At 31.5% G+C, this 14524-nt stretch overlaps 1 protein-coding gene across 1 annotated transcript; it reads left to right on the plus strand.

Moving 5' to 3' along the window:
• Positions 1-71: 71 nt before the first annotated feature.
• On the plus strand, positions 72-12825 carry LOC111002869. The gene is made up of 8 exons (XM_022273130.2): positions 72-267; positions 2273-2493; positions 2692-4245; positions 4320-6793; positions 7147-7266; positions 7525-7665; positions 8119-8255; positions 8469-12825. The coding sequence occupies exons 2-8, from the start codon at positions 2275-2277 to the stop codon at positions 8627-8629; spliced, it is 4806 nt and encodes a 1601-aa protein (XP_022128822.2). The 5' UTR covers positions 72-267; positions 2273-2274; the 3' UTR covers positions 8630-12825.
• Positions 12826-14524: the final 1699 nt, after the last annotated feature.

The following is a 14524-nucleotide window of genomic DNA, read 5'->3' on the forward strand; positions in this document are numbered from 1 at the left end:
TCATATTTGTCTGCTGTCAAAGTTGAGTGAAGTGGCAACATTCAAATGAAAATTTTGATAGTTGTCGTGCGTGAAGTTTTAGCATGTGATGTTTTGTGAAAAGTGTTAATTTTTAAAAGAAAATATCAAAAAAGTGTGTTTCGTGTAGTGCAGAAAAGTGTAAAAAAGGGTTCTGTGACTGTTACGGACTGTGTTTTATATGTAGCAGCATCAAGTATTCCAAAGTAATATTATATGGATAAAGCCGTCACTTGAGGTGGTTATAAGGTTAGTGCTTTTTTCGTCTGTTGTTTTCTTAAAATAGATTTCTGGTCGGGTTGCAATGATGTTACATATTTGTTTGTGTAACGCCTTCATGTGACTTTTCAGTTTTTACAGAAGACCTTGAACTAGAAACTTTTATCAAGCATTTCGCTATCAAGGTTAGGATTCCGCGCATTTTGTCACTGTATCTCTGTTTATTCTCTTTAAAAACATAATAATTCCATGTATTAACGATCTATATTCACTCTAATGTTACTTTAACGTTATGTTTAGTTGTTTTCAAGTAGTTAATACGTGAACATCGTTTTAGCGCAAAATTTAATCGAACCTAACCTAGCATTGGTGAGTGACTTTTTGCTGTGTTTTTTGTACCGGTCAAAATCACCGTTAACTGTAGCGAAAGCTTAATGGAAACTGTGATCTTGTAAACTGTAATGTTGAATAAAGGCTAAATGTTTTAGGATCATGTGATCATTTAACCTATTTGCAGATTATGACAAAAAATTTAAATCTCTATCTTATACTGACAGTATCATGATAAAAGTAGCTATTACCGATGTTGATAACAAATTTAAGACCTAAAATTTGCATTCATAGATACCCATTACCTCTAGCCTTTTATTTTTAGTTCATATAAGTTTATTTATTTTTTTGTTATATTTACAACAAACATTTTGAAAACACTTAGTGGTAAAAGGTAATTAAGTATTTGAATGATGTGCATTATAAGTCATCTTTTCCACACTTTATGAAAAAAAAAATTGGTAGGTGACTAATATACTCAAGAAAAAATATTTGTAATGAAATTACTTACTGATTTATTTCATAAATAATTTTATATAAATAAGTAAATAATAGTTTAATAATCAGCATTAGAGTGTTATTTATAATGCCTTAATAGTATATTTATAAAATGTAATAGCAGTAAAATTTCATAAAATCATTGAATATATTGTACTAATGCCAACAAGAATATTAATTTAAATTTGTTTGATACTTCATACATAGTGGACACTCTTAACACAGTGGAAGGTATACATGTAAATATATTATATTATTTGCATAAATCAATGCTTCACTTGATTACGGCCATCATAGATAGTAGGAAAAAATGTCTTAATTTAGATGAATCTCGAACTTTATGTAATAAATCTTTTTTCAATTTCACACTTTTATTATTATTAAACAAGTTATTATTAATATAATTTATTATTAATATAATTTATTATTATTAATCGTTAGTTTATGAAATACAACTTAATCTGTTTTATTTCATAAACTAAAGATTTAACATATCTTTAAAACATTGGATAACATTTGAGATTGAATAAGAATCTTTTAGCTTAGTAAGTTGATCACATACTTGTTGTTAGAATGACTCAGGCTTAAAAATTTATTCACCATACATAAATATACAACAAAAAGTAATGGGACCTCAAACATAATAGTTTTTGTTTTTAGTTTATCTTTCTCTCAATGTAACAAGGAACCTGATGATTAAATATGTCATCTATGATTCCAGAAATTATATAATTTTATGCTTGACTAAGGATGGTTTCTCATAAAACAAAAATATGTTTTTAATGCATGACTCCAAAATAATAATGTCTGTACTAAAATTTTGAAATTAATTGAGTTTGTTATGCTTATTATAAACTAAATTCAGTTGTATGATTTTTGCTAAGTGTAAATTATTTTATTATTTTATACATAACATATTCAATTCCTACCTTTCCTATATATTTTGAGGTTCACTTGTAATTGTACATATATCTTCTGCTGTTTTTTTTTCACGTTTTTAAATTTTTCTGTTTTGTTATTTACATCAGCTGATTGTGAAGTTACTGAGTGACAGTGACACTTCTTAACACTATATTTTAGAGTTTGTTGTGATTGCCAGTGATAACAAAATCTCTTTCTTATTAAGTTTTTAAGGACTAAGTAATTTTTTTAAAAATTTTATTTAAAAAAATATATATCATATAAATATAATTTTCACTTGTTGCAGACATGGAGTCTCATGTTTTAAATGTGTATCATCATGCTCGCTACCGCACAATAGACCATAAGATTATGCGTACAACAAGTGAGTCACTGTCATCAGAAGGTAGCTGTGACCAAAACAGTCCTGAATACCTACAGGATCAGGCATCCAGTCAACATGAGGAAAGTAATGAAGAAGATTATTGGAATAGTCAAAACAGAAATTTGTGGAGCCAAAATCAGAAGGTATATATTTCTTGAGTCTAATTAATATGAGAAAGATATATTTTATACAAAAAAACTTAAATTAATTTTTTAATCATATATCATAGTACATTTTTATCAAACCAGCAGCCTCAAATCAATATAATAAAAATAAAATTACAAATAATGAAAATAAAATTTTCAAGAGATAAATTTTCTAAGTAATATCAAATTTTTCAGATAAATATAACAAAAGTCAGTCATGATTCAAGTATAGATGAGGAAGAAATTGATGTTCAAGAAGTTTCCATAGATGAAAGAATTGATTCATCTGATAATGAGGTGGATCCAGATTCAGCTGAAGATACCTCTCTCATTGAGGGTGCAGATTATGATGTTATCCAGGTATTTGCTGTTGATCCAGATTTAGATTTGGAAGGTTCTTCCTCTGAAGATGAAGAACCAGAACCAGAACAAGATGATGAAAATGAAGACGAAGGAGAATACCTAAATTCGGATGACATATCTAACCACACTGATACTGATAATTCTGTTTTGTACCAACAAAACCCCTCAGATAATATATGTGAAGGTAATTTAGGCATAAATTTAGATACATCTATAGTTTCAAATGTTGATGAATATTTTATAGAGGAGAAAGATATATTGGCTGTTAAAGATGAGCCTGTTGTTAAAGATGTTGATGAGTATTTCATTAAAAATGTCAAAGAACTTTCACAACCACCTATTGAGGAAGATTTCTTAATACCTGAGAAGTTGCCAGATGAATCAGACTTTCGAATACAAAAAAATGTTGTTGAAGAATTTTTTGCTGTCGATCATAATGATGATAAGAGCGAAATTCTAAAAGTAATAATTCCTGATCCAGAAACAGAAATAGAGACAGAATTGCCTATTAATGAAACAGATCTTGCAGGCTTGCCTAATATTGAAGATTTAAAAAGGTATCTGTTAGAAGATATGCCATATAATAAGTTGAAAAATGCTCAAAGATCATGCAGCGTACCTCATTCACCAATGCATAATCTTTGCTTAGATATAGATTCTAAAACTTGTTTAAGCTTTGAAGATTTGAATCTTGACTTGTCTGATTTGTCCTTTGATAATTGTAAAGACAAATCTAACAATAGCTCAAAAATTGATGATATACCCCAAACTCTTACAGAAGAAGATGTAAATAGTTTTTTAATAACCTCTTCATGTCCTCCTAGTATAAAAAATCAAGATGATTTAAAGCTTCAAGATATGGAAATTGATAAACCTGTTGAATCCAAAATGTCTGAAGACCATACTAAAACACCTGTAATAGCCTGTGTTGAGCCTAATGCAAATTACAAGAGCAGTATAAACAAAATTCCAGCTATAAACCCAGCTACTATACAAGATCAACACCCTGAACTAAAAACAGTCAACATAAAAGAGGAGCCAATTTCTCTCACTCCTTTAGCTAAGACTCCCTTAAAACCAAAATTAACAGTTTTTGATTTTTGTATAGAAAAAAAAATTAAAAAGGAAAGAGATGTAAAAAATGAGATTGATGATTTTGTGGATGTTGAGTCTTGTAATGATTCTGTTATCCCAGTGCTTGAGGCAAACAATTTAAATTCTCTATTAGAGCAATTTGAAGCTACCGAAAAATTAAATAAAAAGAAAGAAAAAATTATTAAGGTGGAAACTATAGTGAAATCTAAACCAATAACAACTTTAACCAATGGAATGCGATTACATGATGCAGGTGTCCAATTGAACAAAAACAAAATGCGACAGATTTTGGTAAGTAATAATATCACATTTAAATTTTTATAGCAGAATTGTAAGTCTGTAATTTTTACTTTAAATTATTACAGATGCCATCAACAATAAATACTACAGCAAGAAGATCTCCAAGCCCTGTGCATTCAGATCATGACTACTGTACCACTAAAAAACGGCACAGCCTTCCAAACATAACAGGCGGCCGTAGTTTATTAAAACCTGAGGTCTTATCCAGTAATAATAAGATCTTAAGTTCAAGGCACAGATCTTGTAAGAACAAAAAGATTGTGTATCATCAAAGTAGTGATGAAGAAAGTGAAAAGTGCAATGCTAGTAAGAAAAAAGTTGTAAACAATCGTGCTAGTGATGATGATAGTGACATTAAAAAGAAATGTAGTACTAAAGAAACTTTAAAAGTAAATGCTAACATTAATTCACGTAAGAAAATATCTCCTGTGCATTTTATTTCTGACTGTAGTGTGGATAAAGATAACGGTTCTGTGATGGTGAAAAATGCTTCTAAAGCAAGTGATACTGCAAGTAGTCAAAATTCTAATGGTAGTCTTAAATTAACTATTAAAAATAAGTGTGAAGTTATAATTAGACATGGTGATGCTAAGGAACTTGATAAATCAAAAAGTACTATTTCTGAAAAATCTCCTGTTAATAATGTTAAGGACAGTTTAGAGGAATCTAGATTAGAGAAATTTAAGCATGCTAGTGATAAAAGTCATGGTCTTACTGAAAAAATTAAACATGCTAATGAGGTAACTGATAGAGTTGCTGAGCAAGTCAAACAAGAACATTCAAATGGCGATGATTTCTACGTTACTCTATTTAAAGATAAAAAAGACGTACAAGTACCTCAAAATATAACGAAAATTACGGAAAAACGAAGCCACGACAACGTCGAAAATGTTTTACATGAATCTGCAAACGGAGCTGAAAATGAAATACAGCCGCAAAAAAAGAAAAAGCTTAATTTACAAGAATATAAATTACGCCGTGAAAACAATAATTCAAATCAAAGTTCGGCGCAAGTTAGTCCAGAAGCAATATTCCCAGAAATGCCAGGGAATATTAACTTGGATAAAGCAATTTCCAGCAGTCCACGGGATATGCCGGCTGCTGTTAAACCTGCAATTGAAGAACATAATAATAAACCTACTGTCAGTTCTGAGACGGCTAAAAAGATTTTCGACCCTATTCGTGAGGCATCTAGAAAAATTCTTATGAATACTAAGAAGTTAAAGGCCGAGGCTTTAAGAAAACGAGACGAAGATTTTATAATGAGTAAGATACCAAAAGTTGAAAACCTGGAATTACAACCATTAATTAGTGATGCCGAAATGCTGAAAATTGTTAGTATGTCTGCTAATCCCATTATTTCTATACCGATTCCGAAATCGAACGAACCTTATTACCATCAGCCACCCAAAAACTATGATGAAATTATCGTGGTAAGTATGGGAACAAATACGGACGAAAAAGTTTTCAAGGTAACTGAATCAATACCTGAAATAAAAAGACATAAACCACTGTCTCCAGCAAAAGAGAATAAATCTACTATAAACTTTAAAATAAAGAAATCTGACAATATCCTAAAACACAATGTTTTCGAATCCATGAAAGCTGAGCCTAGTCCTAAAGAAGATCAAGCTGCTGACATAAAAATAGATGAAGAACGCTACAAAGATATAGCAGCTACCTTAAAAAGTGTAGGAAAACAAGTAGACACAAAGATATCTAGTAATTCTCTCTTTGCAAGTATACAAGACGTCGTAATGAAAAAAGCTACAACTGTACATAATACAAATTCTCATCCGGACCAAAAACAAAAATTAATTACACCGGTACACAAATTAGAATTTGTATACCCTAAACCCATTATTGTCCGGGACTATGACGAAAATGCAGACCATGGCGAGGACAAAATCATTCTTCATTTAGAAAAAGGTAGAATTAAACCAGAAACCCGTGTTGCGACGGTTCAAACCGCTTGCACTGAAGTATATCAACAACTCACACTTGAAGTAACTGAACAAAAAACACCAATAGATCAAACAATTTCGCCACGAAAAAGAAACGATAGTGACATGTCAATGTCTAGTGAGGGCAGCCCTGAAAGGAAGGATTTGAAGCTTCCTCTACCAAAGACTGAAAATAAGCGGCAAGACTTAAAACGCGAAAAATCGCCTATAAAAGAGAAACGTTCACGTTCAAAAGATCGGCATGAAATTAAATACAGGCGCTCTAGATCACATTCTCGTGGACATAGGCGACACAGATCAAGAACTAGAACGCGTTCAAGGTCCCGTGGAAGATACAAGAGGTACAGGCGATCTGATTCACCGTATCGAAGAAAAAGACGTTCAAGGTCTCCTTATAGATCACCCCCGATGCGTAGAGACTATCGTTCCGCTCGATCTGGATCGAGGTACGCCGAAACTAAAAGCTCAATTGCTAAGAAAAGTCCACAAAAGATCGAAAAAAAGACCAAGTCACTTACACCGCCAATTAGAAAACCAACTGTCTCTGAGAGTTCTGACACAACTACTTCTTCCAGGTAAAAATAATAATCAACGGAATGTGCCATAATAACATTACCCGCCCAACCAACTAAATTGAATGTTTCCTTTTCGTTTAACTGTGTCAGATCATATTCTTAGGTTGATTTTATTTAATATAATTGTATTAAACTGTGCGAGGTTTATTACCGACAGTTTATTATTATTAATTATCTATAATTTAAAATAACTTAAAACACCAAAGATAAGCTACTATATGTCATTGTTTGTTATATTTTTGAAGATACCTTCTCTTTACGAAAAATTGATTTCTCGATTTTAGATAATAATTACTATGTAGTAGCCATAATAAATAACTAGTATGTCTTTAACATAATATAATCTCTTTCAGTTCCTCTTCGCTATCCAATACTAGTGGGTCTTCATCAAACTCAATAGAAGGTTCCAGCACGTTCCGAGGCAATAACTCTAGGGCGACATCTTTTAGGAATTCTTACAGTTCTGAAGATAGGTAAGAAAAGCCCAAATTATAAAAATCAATAGGTGTTTAATTTGAAAAAGAAATCCCTTTATAAATAGTGATGTATTTCTAACAATATAAACTTAACATTTATTTAGCAGATATTTTTTAAGATAATTTAAATGGTCTGTTAAAACCCCCTTGTCAACCCCCTTCCTAGTGGGAGTGCCATGCTGTTGAAAGGTTAAATATTATAAACTACATTGTTGTACTAATATTAAAAATATTGATTATATTAATGCGTTACAGAGAGAGCAATACACCCGTGGAAGAAAGACGGATAGTGTTTGTGGGAAGGTTAGAGCAGGACATAACTAAGTCTGTGTTGCGGAGTCAATTCTCCAAGTTCGGACCCGTTACTGAAGTTAGACTCCATAGCAAAGAAGACGGGTAAGTAATCAATGATGGAATCTTTATGTTCTCTCTAGTCAAGATTTAGTGTTTAGTGTGACTCCTAAATACTATATTTTTTTTACATATTTAGGACAAAGTCTATACTTAATTTAATACTTAGAAACTACTACAGCCTGACTGATACTAATTACTTTTCTATTCAATTGAAATGCCACTTTAATATTTGTCTTTCATAGGGGCCCCATTTATGCCCCTCCCTCCTCTTGTTAGTAAGTAATTAGTATTTTTTGTAGAAATTTTCGAAAAAGCATTTCCTTTTCAAGCATAGACAATGTGTAGGTAATATATGTAAAAACAATATTTACAGTTGACGCAATCACCAAATAAGAAAATCAAAGACTCTTAAATTGCATCATTTTTTTTTGAAATTGACTGATTCATTTTATTTGTCGTGTAGTTGGCAAATATTCAATGTATTACTAACTTCAGGTCTCGCTACGGTTTTGTAACTTACCAGCGACCAAGGGACGCGTGGTCAGCCGTTGAAGCGGCATCATCATTTCCTCAGTATGATGTTGGATTTGGTGGTAGACGAGCATTCTGCAGGCAGAGTTATGCAGATCTTGGTAAGTTTTTATAGATTGTAAATATGTGATGTAAATCTACATGGGCTAAGGCATAGGGTTATTTTTTTTAAATTTCAATGTAGACGGGAGACGTTTATTACAGTACTATAACAGTTCTTTGATAATACTTTTCAATATTATCTTTGAGAAATCAATTTTCAAATGAAAATGTAAAAAAAAATACTTATATTTATACATGTTTTCCTCAAACAGATGGGCTTGAGGCAAAATATACAGAGAGTGCATTTCACGGCCAGGCGTCCGCTCCCCCTCCGCGCCGGAGCGATGACATGTCCTTCGAACAAATGTTGCTAGATATAAAAAAGAAATTGAACAGTCGTAAAGGAGACAAAAGATCGGAAGATAGCGCTTGACGATTGCTTTCCGCTATCTTCCTTGTCTTTGAGATCTTGGCTAACTCCATATTGGTCTTAATGTCATTTTTGACTTTGGCATCTCATAGGTTATCTGTCAAATTGACAGTTGCAATTTCGATGATGACACAAAGTCGAACAGAATGGGGCATAGTTCTTGTGTTAAAAAGAGCTAAAATCGAAACTTCTACAACTGTAGGTAATTTTTGTCATGGACTACATTATGTACGAATGTGACATTCACGAGAATAATGCCCTAGGTTTTGTTTGCACGGTATATCTGTCAGTTTTGACGTTTATCAATCGAGATTTGTGCAATCGTAAAGACATATTGTTTTATTTTGCTCACTATGTACCTACTTAGTTGATCGTAGTACATTTTTTAGACTGTGTAATTAGTTTTATTGTAAATAGTTTAGTTTATGTAGCTTCGTTAACACTACCTCTTATTTTAATAGAAAGTTTGTACAGTCACAGTCATAAGTGAAAGTGATTACATTTTTAAAGAGTCCCTGAATTATGCTGTCCTTTTGAGACTAATGTCTAGCCCAGTCTGGTTTGAATCTCAGGGAACATGTTTGGTTCAAGGCTGGCAGATCATATTTGACAGTTTTGGGATTACTTCAAGTGCTGTAAATTTAAAAAATAATTTCACTTATGATTGGTTTAAAAAATTTCATAGACAATAATATTGTTTTTGATCAAAAACACTGACTGTAGGAGGAAAGCTTTCGAGTATGTCTTCGAAAGACAATATAAATTTAAATTGAAAGTTTTCCTTCTGGTCCTATATCAAGTTTTATAGAGGCTAAGTTTGAAATCATAATATGTACATAATTGCAGAATCCATCCAGTTTTAAGCTTGACATATATATCAGGGATTTTCATTGCCATTATAATAGCTTCATGTACATGATAGAAATGCGATGATATTTTTATACGAAAACACTAAATGAAATACAATTTTTTAAATAAAGACTCGTTTACTTATTCATATATTCCTATAGTCACTGGTGACTTAAAATTAGTAGGTGACAGTACTGGTAATGTAAGGTTGAAATGGTTTTTATTTGATAATGTTTTTCATTTAAGTGTATTAGTAGATTTACAAATTAATTTGGATCGCAAGTTATGAATTATTCTTGCAGAAAATGCATTTAAAGCTTAAAATCGTGGAGTAGGTCCCGAATACGGACGATTTTTCGATTAGAAACATAAGATGTATGCGTAAATAATTTGGCAAGTTGTAAGATGCGCAGCAGTCGTTTTGTAATAGTATACGTTAACTTATACCTACCACGAAATCTTCTCAAGCTTTTCATACAGAATAATTACTTCATGACTTGTGATAATAATATATGTATTAATAAATATATCGTAATGAAATTTACCTTTTATAGGTTTTATAAAAACTAATAGTTGTTTTAACATATTGATCGCTAAAATTTTAAATGGTTTTGCAAATTATATTCTAGCTTTTCTATGCTTCCATTATGCATGTGCCAAATTTCTGTTCCTAATCTGACTGAATAGATATAATCACACTTTTATACGGTGCCACGGACAAAAGTATCACGCATCTACAATCGAAAACGATTGCTTGTTTGTCATTGGTTAAACGATACGAGTCAAGTGTCTATGAACGAGATACGCTTTTAATCAAGCGCGAAACGTGACGTCATTGCATCTCTCGTTTTAGCATCCCGTTTTGCTCACTGGTGACGATACCCAGCCGGACGTTAATCTCTTTTGGGATCATCTGGTACATAACATTAAAAATGAAATTAATTAGCAGTTACAGAGTACCGGCGCAGTACCATATGAATTCTATTGATGTGGGTTAACGCATACCGGAAATACTTTTGTTTATGGCTCATATTCACACGTTCGGTATCTGTGGAGTTTAGAATGCGGTTTTGAAAAATCGTTTCGCGTCGTTTGTGATTGGTCGCCATCGTCCGACGAATCACAATGCAGCTTTTGGATCCGTTTTTCGATGCTACTTAATATTTTATAGAAATTTATCAATGTATTAATACATTAATATTCAAAAAAGGAATTTGGTTGAACTACAGTTTCCGTTGTAATAGAAATAATCTAGGAGCGCACTTGGAATGTTGTTTAATAATCTTTGAGATTTGTATCCACAGAATACCAAAATGCAAATAATTTTTTATTAACAACATGTTATGAGATCATTACAGTTGGAAGGGCTATTCTTGCACCGTGCTTTTGTGGTGTTAAAAATTGTATTTGATTTTCCTCAAGGCAACAACGATACTGGCGGCTTAAATGACGCGAAAGTTTAAGTGCGCTCACGTTTAAGCAAGTTTCATTGCCAACGATGCACCCATGTACGGGGTTATTATTCTGTATATTATATATATTGTAAGTGTTATCGATTTACCTCTTTACATATTGTATACGTGAATCCAAGTTTGTTGAGGAATTTAAAAATCCTGCAAAGACGGGTATTCTAAATGTTTTATGAAATTATCATTAAAGTTACCCGAATTTGAACAAGTTTTTGAAACAAAAATATATAGTCCCTAAACTTTCCTTTACCACTAGTAGTCAGTTTGAGCAACATTATACATTTTTTTACTAAAATCTTGTGATTTTCTGCATAACCTTATCGAAAAAAATATTTAAATACATCTTAAGTTTTTCTATTGAACCACTAGAGGGTAGGATTTAAAAACTAGTTAGCGTTGTGTCAAATATAAATGGATTTTGACATATACGAGTCACACTTAGCGCTAAGCACGACTCTAAATCTTACCCTTAGAGCTGAAGCTCTCTGATCAACGGAATAGTTTTCTGTCGATCTGTCTTTAGGTAAATAACACCTAGTCACTACTACGATAACTTCGTTGTGATCATATTTATTTTGTCTTTAACGTACGTGTAGTTTCTTAAGTGATATCTCGCCTTTAGAATTAATATAAAAACGCGAGACAATACGCTAAGATCAATGTTCTTTTATTTAGTTTGCCACACGATAACCTAATCAAATATATAACTTTTAACATACAATAAATCAGCTTTCTATGATAAGAATCAAATCTAGTCTAAAAATCTGTTAAATCATTTTTACTCAGGACAAATGTATGAATACGTTTTTAATACGAAATCCGACGTTTGTTGAAATAGATAACACGTTTGCGCATATTTTTTTAACATTGTATGCTTTTAAAAAAATAATTTGTTAAAAACAAAAAAAAAATATAAAAGAAGCGCACAAGTTTTGTTGAACAATCATTTTATAGAAATATATTAGTAATGGCAACACATTTTTAATTGACACTAATTGTTACCACTATATATTTTATTAGAAACGCCACCTATACGCAAATATTGGCGTAGCCACTATCGAGCTTTTGTAGTATAGTAAAAACATATTTACTCAATACATATTAAACGGGTTTTGAAAACTCTAAATACTCTATTTGTGTAAAAATAATTTGAATACCTTAAACTGGCAACATTTTAGTATAGTCTGACCGAGAAGAAACCGTCGTGGAATTAACTTCTGCTAAATTAGCTTATTTTTACGTCATATAGTACGACATTAACCATCTGGATAATTAATATATAAAAATTAAAGGCATATGAATTATAGTAGAATAAATACCACGCCGGTTCCATTTCCGCAATGAATATGAATTTTATTATTCATTTTAGTCATATTAACAAGTCTGCCATTAGCTTTATTACTTGACTGTTAAAATATGTATAATATTTTTATCTAAGACAGCTGAAATGTACTTGAAGGTTACCAAATTCGAACTCAAAAAATGTAGCAACTCTTTGTTAAGAGAAGTAGCTTTTTTTGGATTTGCTATAAATTACCAATGTGTATGACTTAAACTGCTGAAGGCGTTTTGTTTGGCATTCACATTTTCTCACAGAAAAATATGATTGATTTAAAATAATTTAAAAAGTTTGAAATGTCAATTTGCTAATATTTTTATCTTGAATCATTGTTATGTCTTAAATGACTAGGTTAAGTTTAGGAATTGATTAAGAACGAATTAAGTGTAAATAAATATGTATTTAGATTTACTACTTGTACATTTGAAAGTCCAATTTTATGTTTAAATTAGGTTACATTTAAAATCATACAATGTAAGTAATATAGACTCAGTGAGAATGTTTTATACGTAAAGTTGTTGAGAATAAAGTATTTTGAACAATTTATTCGTTTTATTTTGCCTCGTCTAGTTTACGCTTTATTAAGTGCCCGATTTACTATCATAACTACCCGGTAGTTCGGGCTTAGGAGAAAAGTGCCGTCTGATTGTCAGCAGCAGCATGGCTTCGAACAGCTTGGATTGCATGGCGAGTAATAAAATAATGAAATATGGGCGATAACTCGCCGGGGCGCATCGATGATGACTTTTGCCTCCTTCCAGGCTTCGGGGAAGTGTGCGCCGTGCGATCGCATTGTCGAAACACGACTGAAATTAGCTTTTTCCATTTGCTATTAAGCGATAGATGTAGTATCTATATAAACAACTTTAACATACCAAAAAACAGATGGCTCTGTTTCAAATTTTATAAACTATTTTGAAATTTTTGATTTTGCTATTCAACAAAAGGTGTCGCTGTGCTATCTAAAAAATAAAGTTATTGCAGTTAATATTTTAGTGTTATGCTATAGCGGCATGTCATACATTTTGTTTTGTATATTTGTTTGTTACAAATATATTTTTGCTGTTTTTATATGAAAATTTATATATATATACAAAGCGGTTATATATAAACATTCTATACGTATAGATAGATATTTCCTTACGGTTGCGAGGCACATTATATACAGAAATACTTCCTACTAGGTTTGGATGACGTCTTAGTTTTATTTTTGCTGTCTGTATTTCTTACTTTGTATTGTAAAAATAGTATTTTGGTGGAGTGACGATCGACCTTAGTACAATTTCAGTTATTTATTGAAAATAGTTATATCATTAAATATTCTGATTCTCAAGATGTACCTACTAATATTATTGTGAAGGCTCTTCTAATAAACTGGCTTTTATTAATATAACCTTTGCTTTACGATAGGAATATTTTTGGGGATTAACACACAAGCACACTGCAAGAGCAAATGCATATACACTTGCTGTCACTATGCACAATTTTAAGCCCATCCGTATATATTTTCCAAACCGGATTCTAACATAAGTGTAGATAATAAGCAAACTCAGGTTGTAAAGCAAGCGTTATTTGGTTAAAATCAAAAGTTAATTGCATTAATTAGACCAATTCGGCTTGTCAGTTCCGCGCTACAAAACGGATCTCGGAAGCATCTTGATTCCACCCTTTACGCCTGGAGCAACCACTACTTAGATCATTGCGACACCACAGTACCATCGATTTGCGTGTATACATTGCGTGTTTTATATATAAAAAATAATAATTTATTTTTTATTTTATGTAGTAATAATTGTATAAAGAAATTGTTGGTGAATATATTTTAATTATATTGAAGTCTTCAATTTGTACAAAAGTCATACGAATTATGTATTGAAACTTCATTTTATGTGTTCTTATTATTGATAATATAATAGTCTTAATAGATTATACAGCCAGCTGTTCTATTACATATGTAAGAAGTCTATATTTTATATGTGACATGGTAATACCAAATAAAAGGATTTGTAGCAAAAAAATATAAGATGTTTTCCAAATTCAAAACATTCGAAATTTTACAATGAAAGCCTATTTTGATATATTTGTGGACAGCAATGTAACGCAAAGAATTAAAATGCGTCGTAGTAGCCAGTAGCGACTAAATTAGTATAACAGCCTCAGGTCATTTCCGAGTGTCTGTACTTTTAACGACTAATTTGCTATTATTGCCGTTGTAAGGGGAGGGGAAGATTTATTTTTCTA

Source organism: Pieris rapae, chromosome 2, assembly GCF_905147795.1.
Source record: "Pieris rapae chromosome 2, ilPieRapa1.1, whole genome shotgun sequence".
NCBI classification, from domain to species: domain Eukaryota; kingdom Metazoa; phylum Arthropoda; class Insecta; order Lepidoptera; family Pieridae; genus Pieris; species Pieris rapae.

Bases quoted from the DNA above. Each gene is read 5' to 3' on its own strand.
- LOC111002869 (XM_022273130.2), top strand. From the start codon at position 2,275: ATGGAGTCTCATGTTTTAAATGTGTATCATCATGCTCGCTACCGCACA. The intron at 4,246-4,319 runs GTAAGTAATAAT...AAATTATTACAG, and splicing joins ACAAAATGCGACAGATTTTG to ATGCCATCAACAATAAATAC. The intron at 7,267-7,524 runs GTAAGAAAAGCC...AATGCGTTACAG, and splicing joins TCTTACAGTTCTGAAGATAG to AGAGAGCAATACACCCGTGG.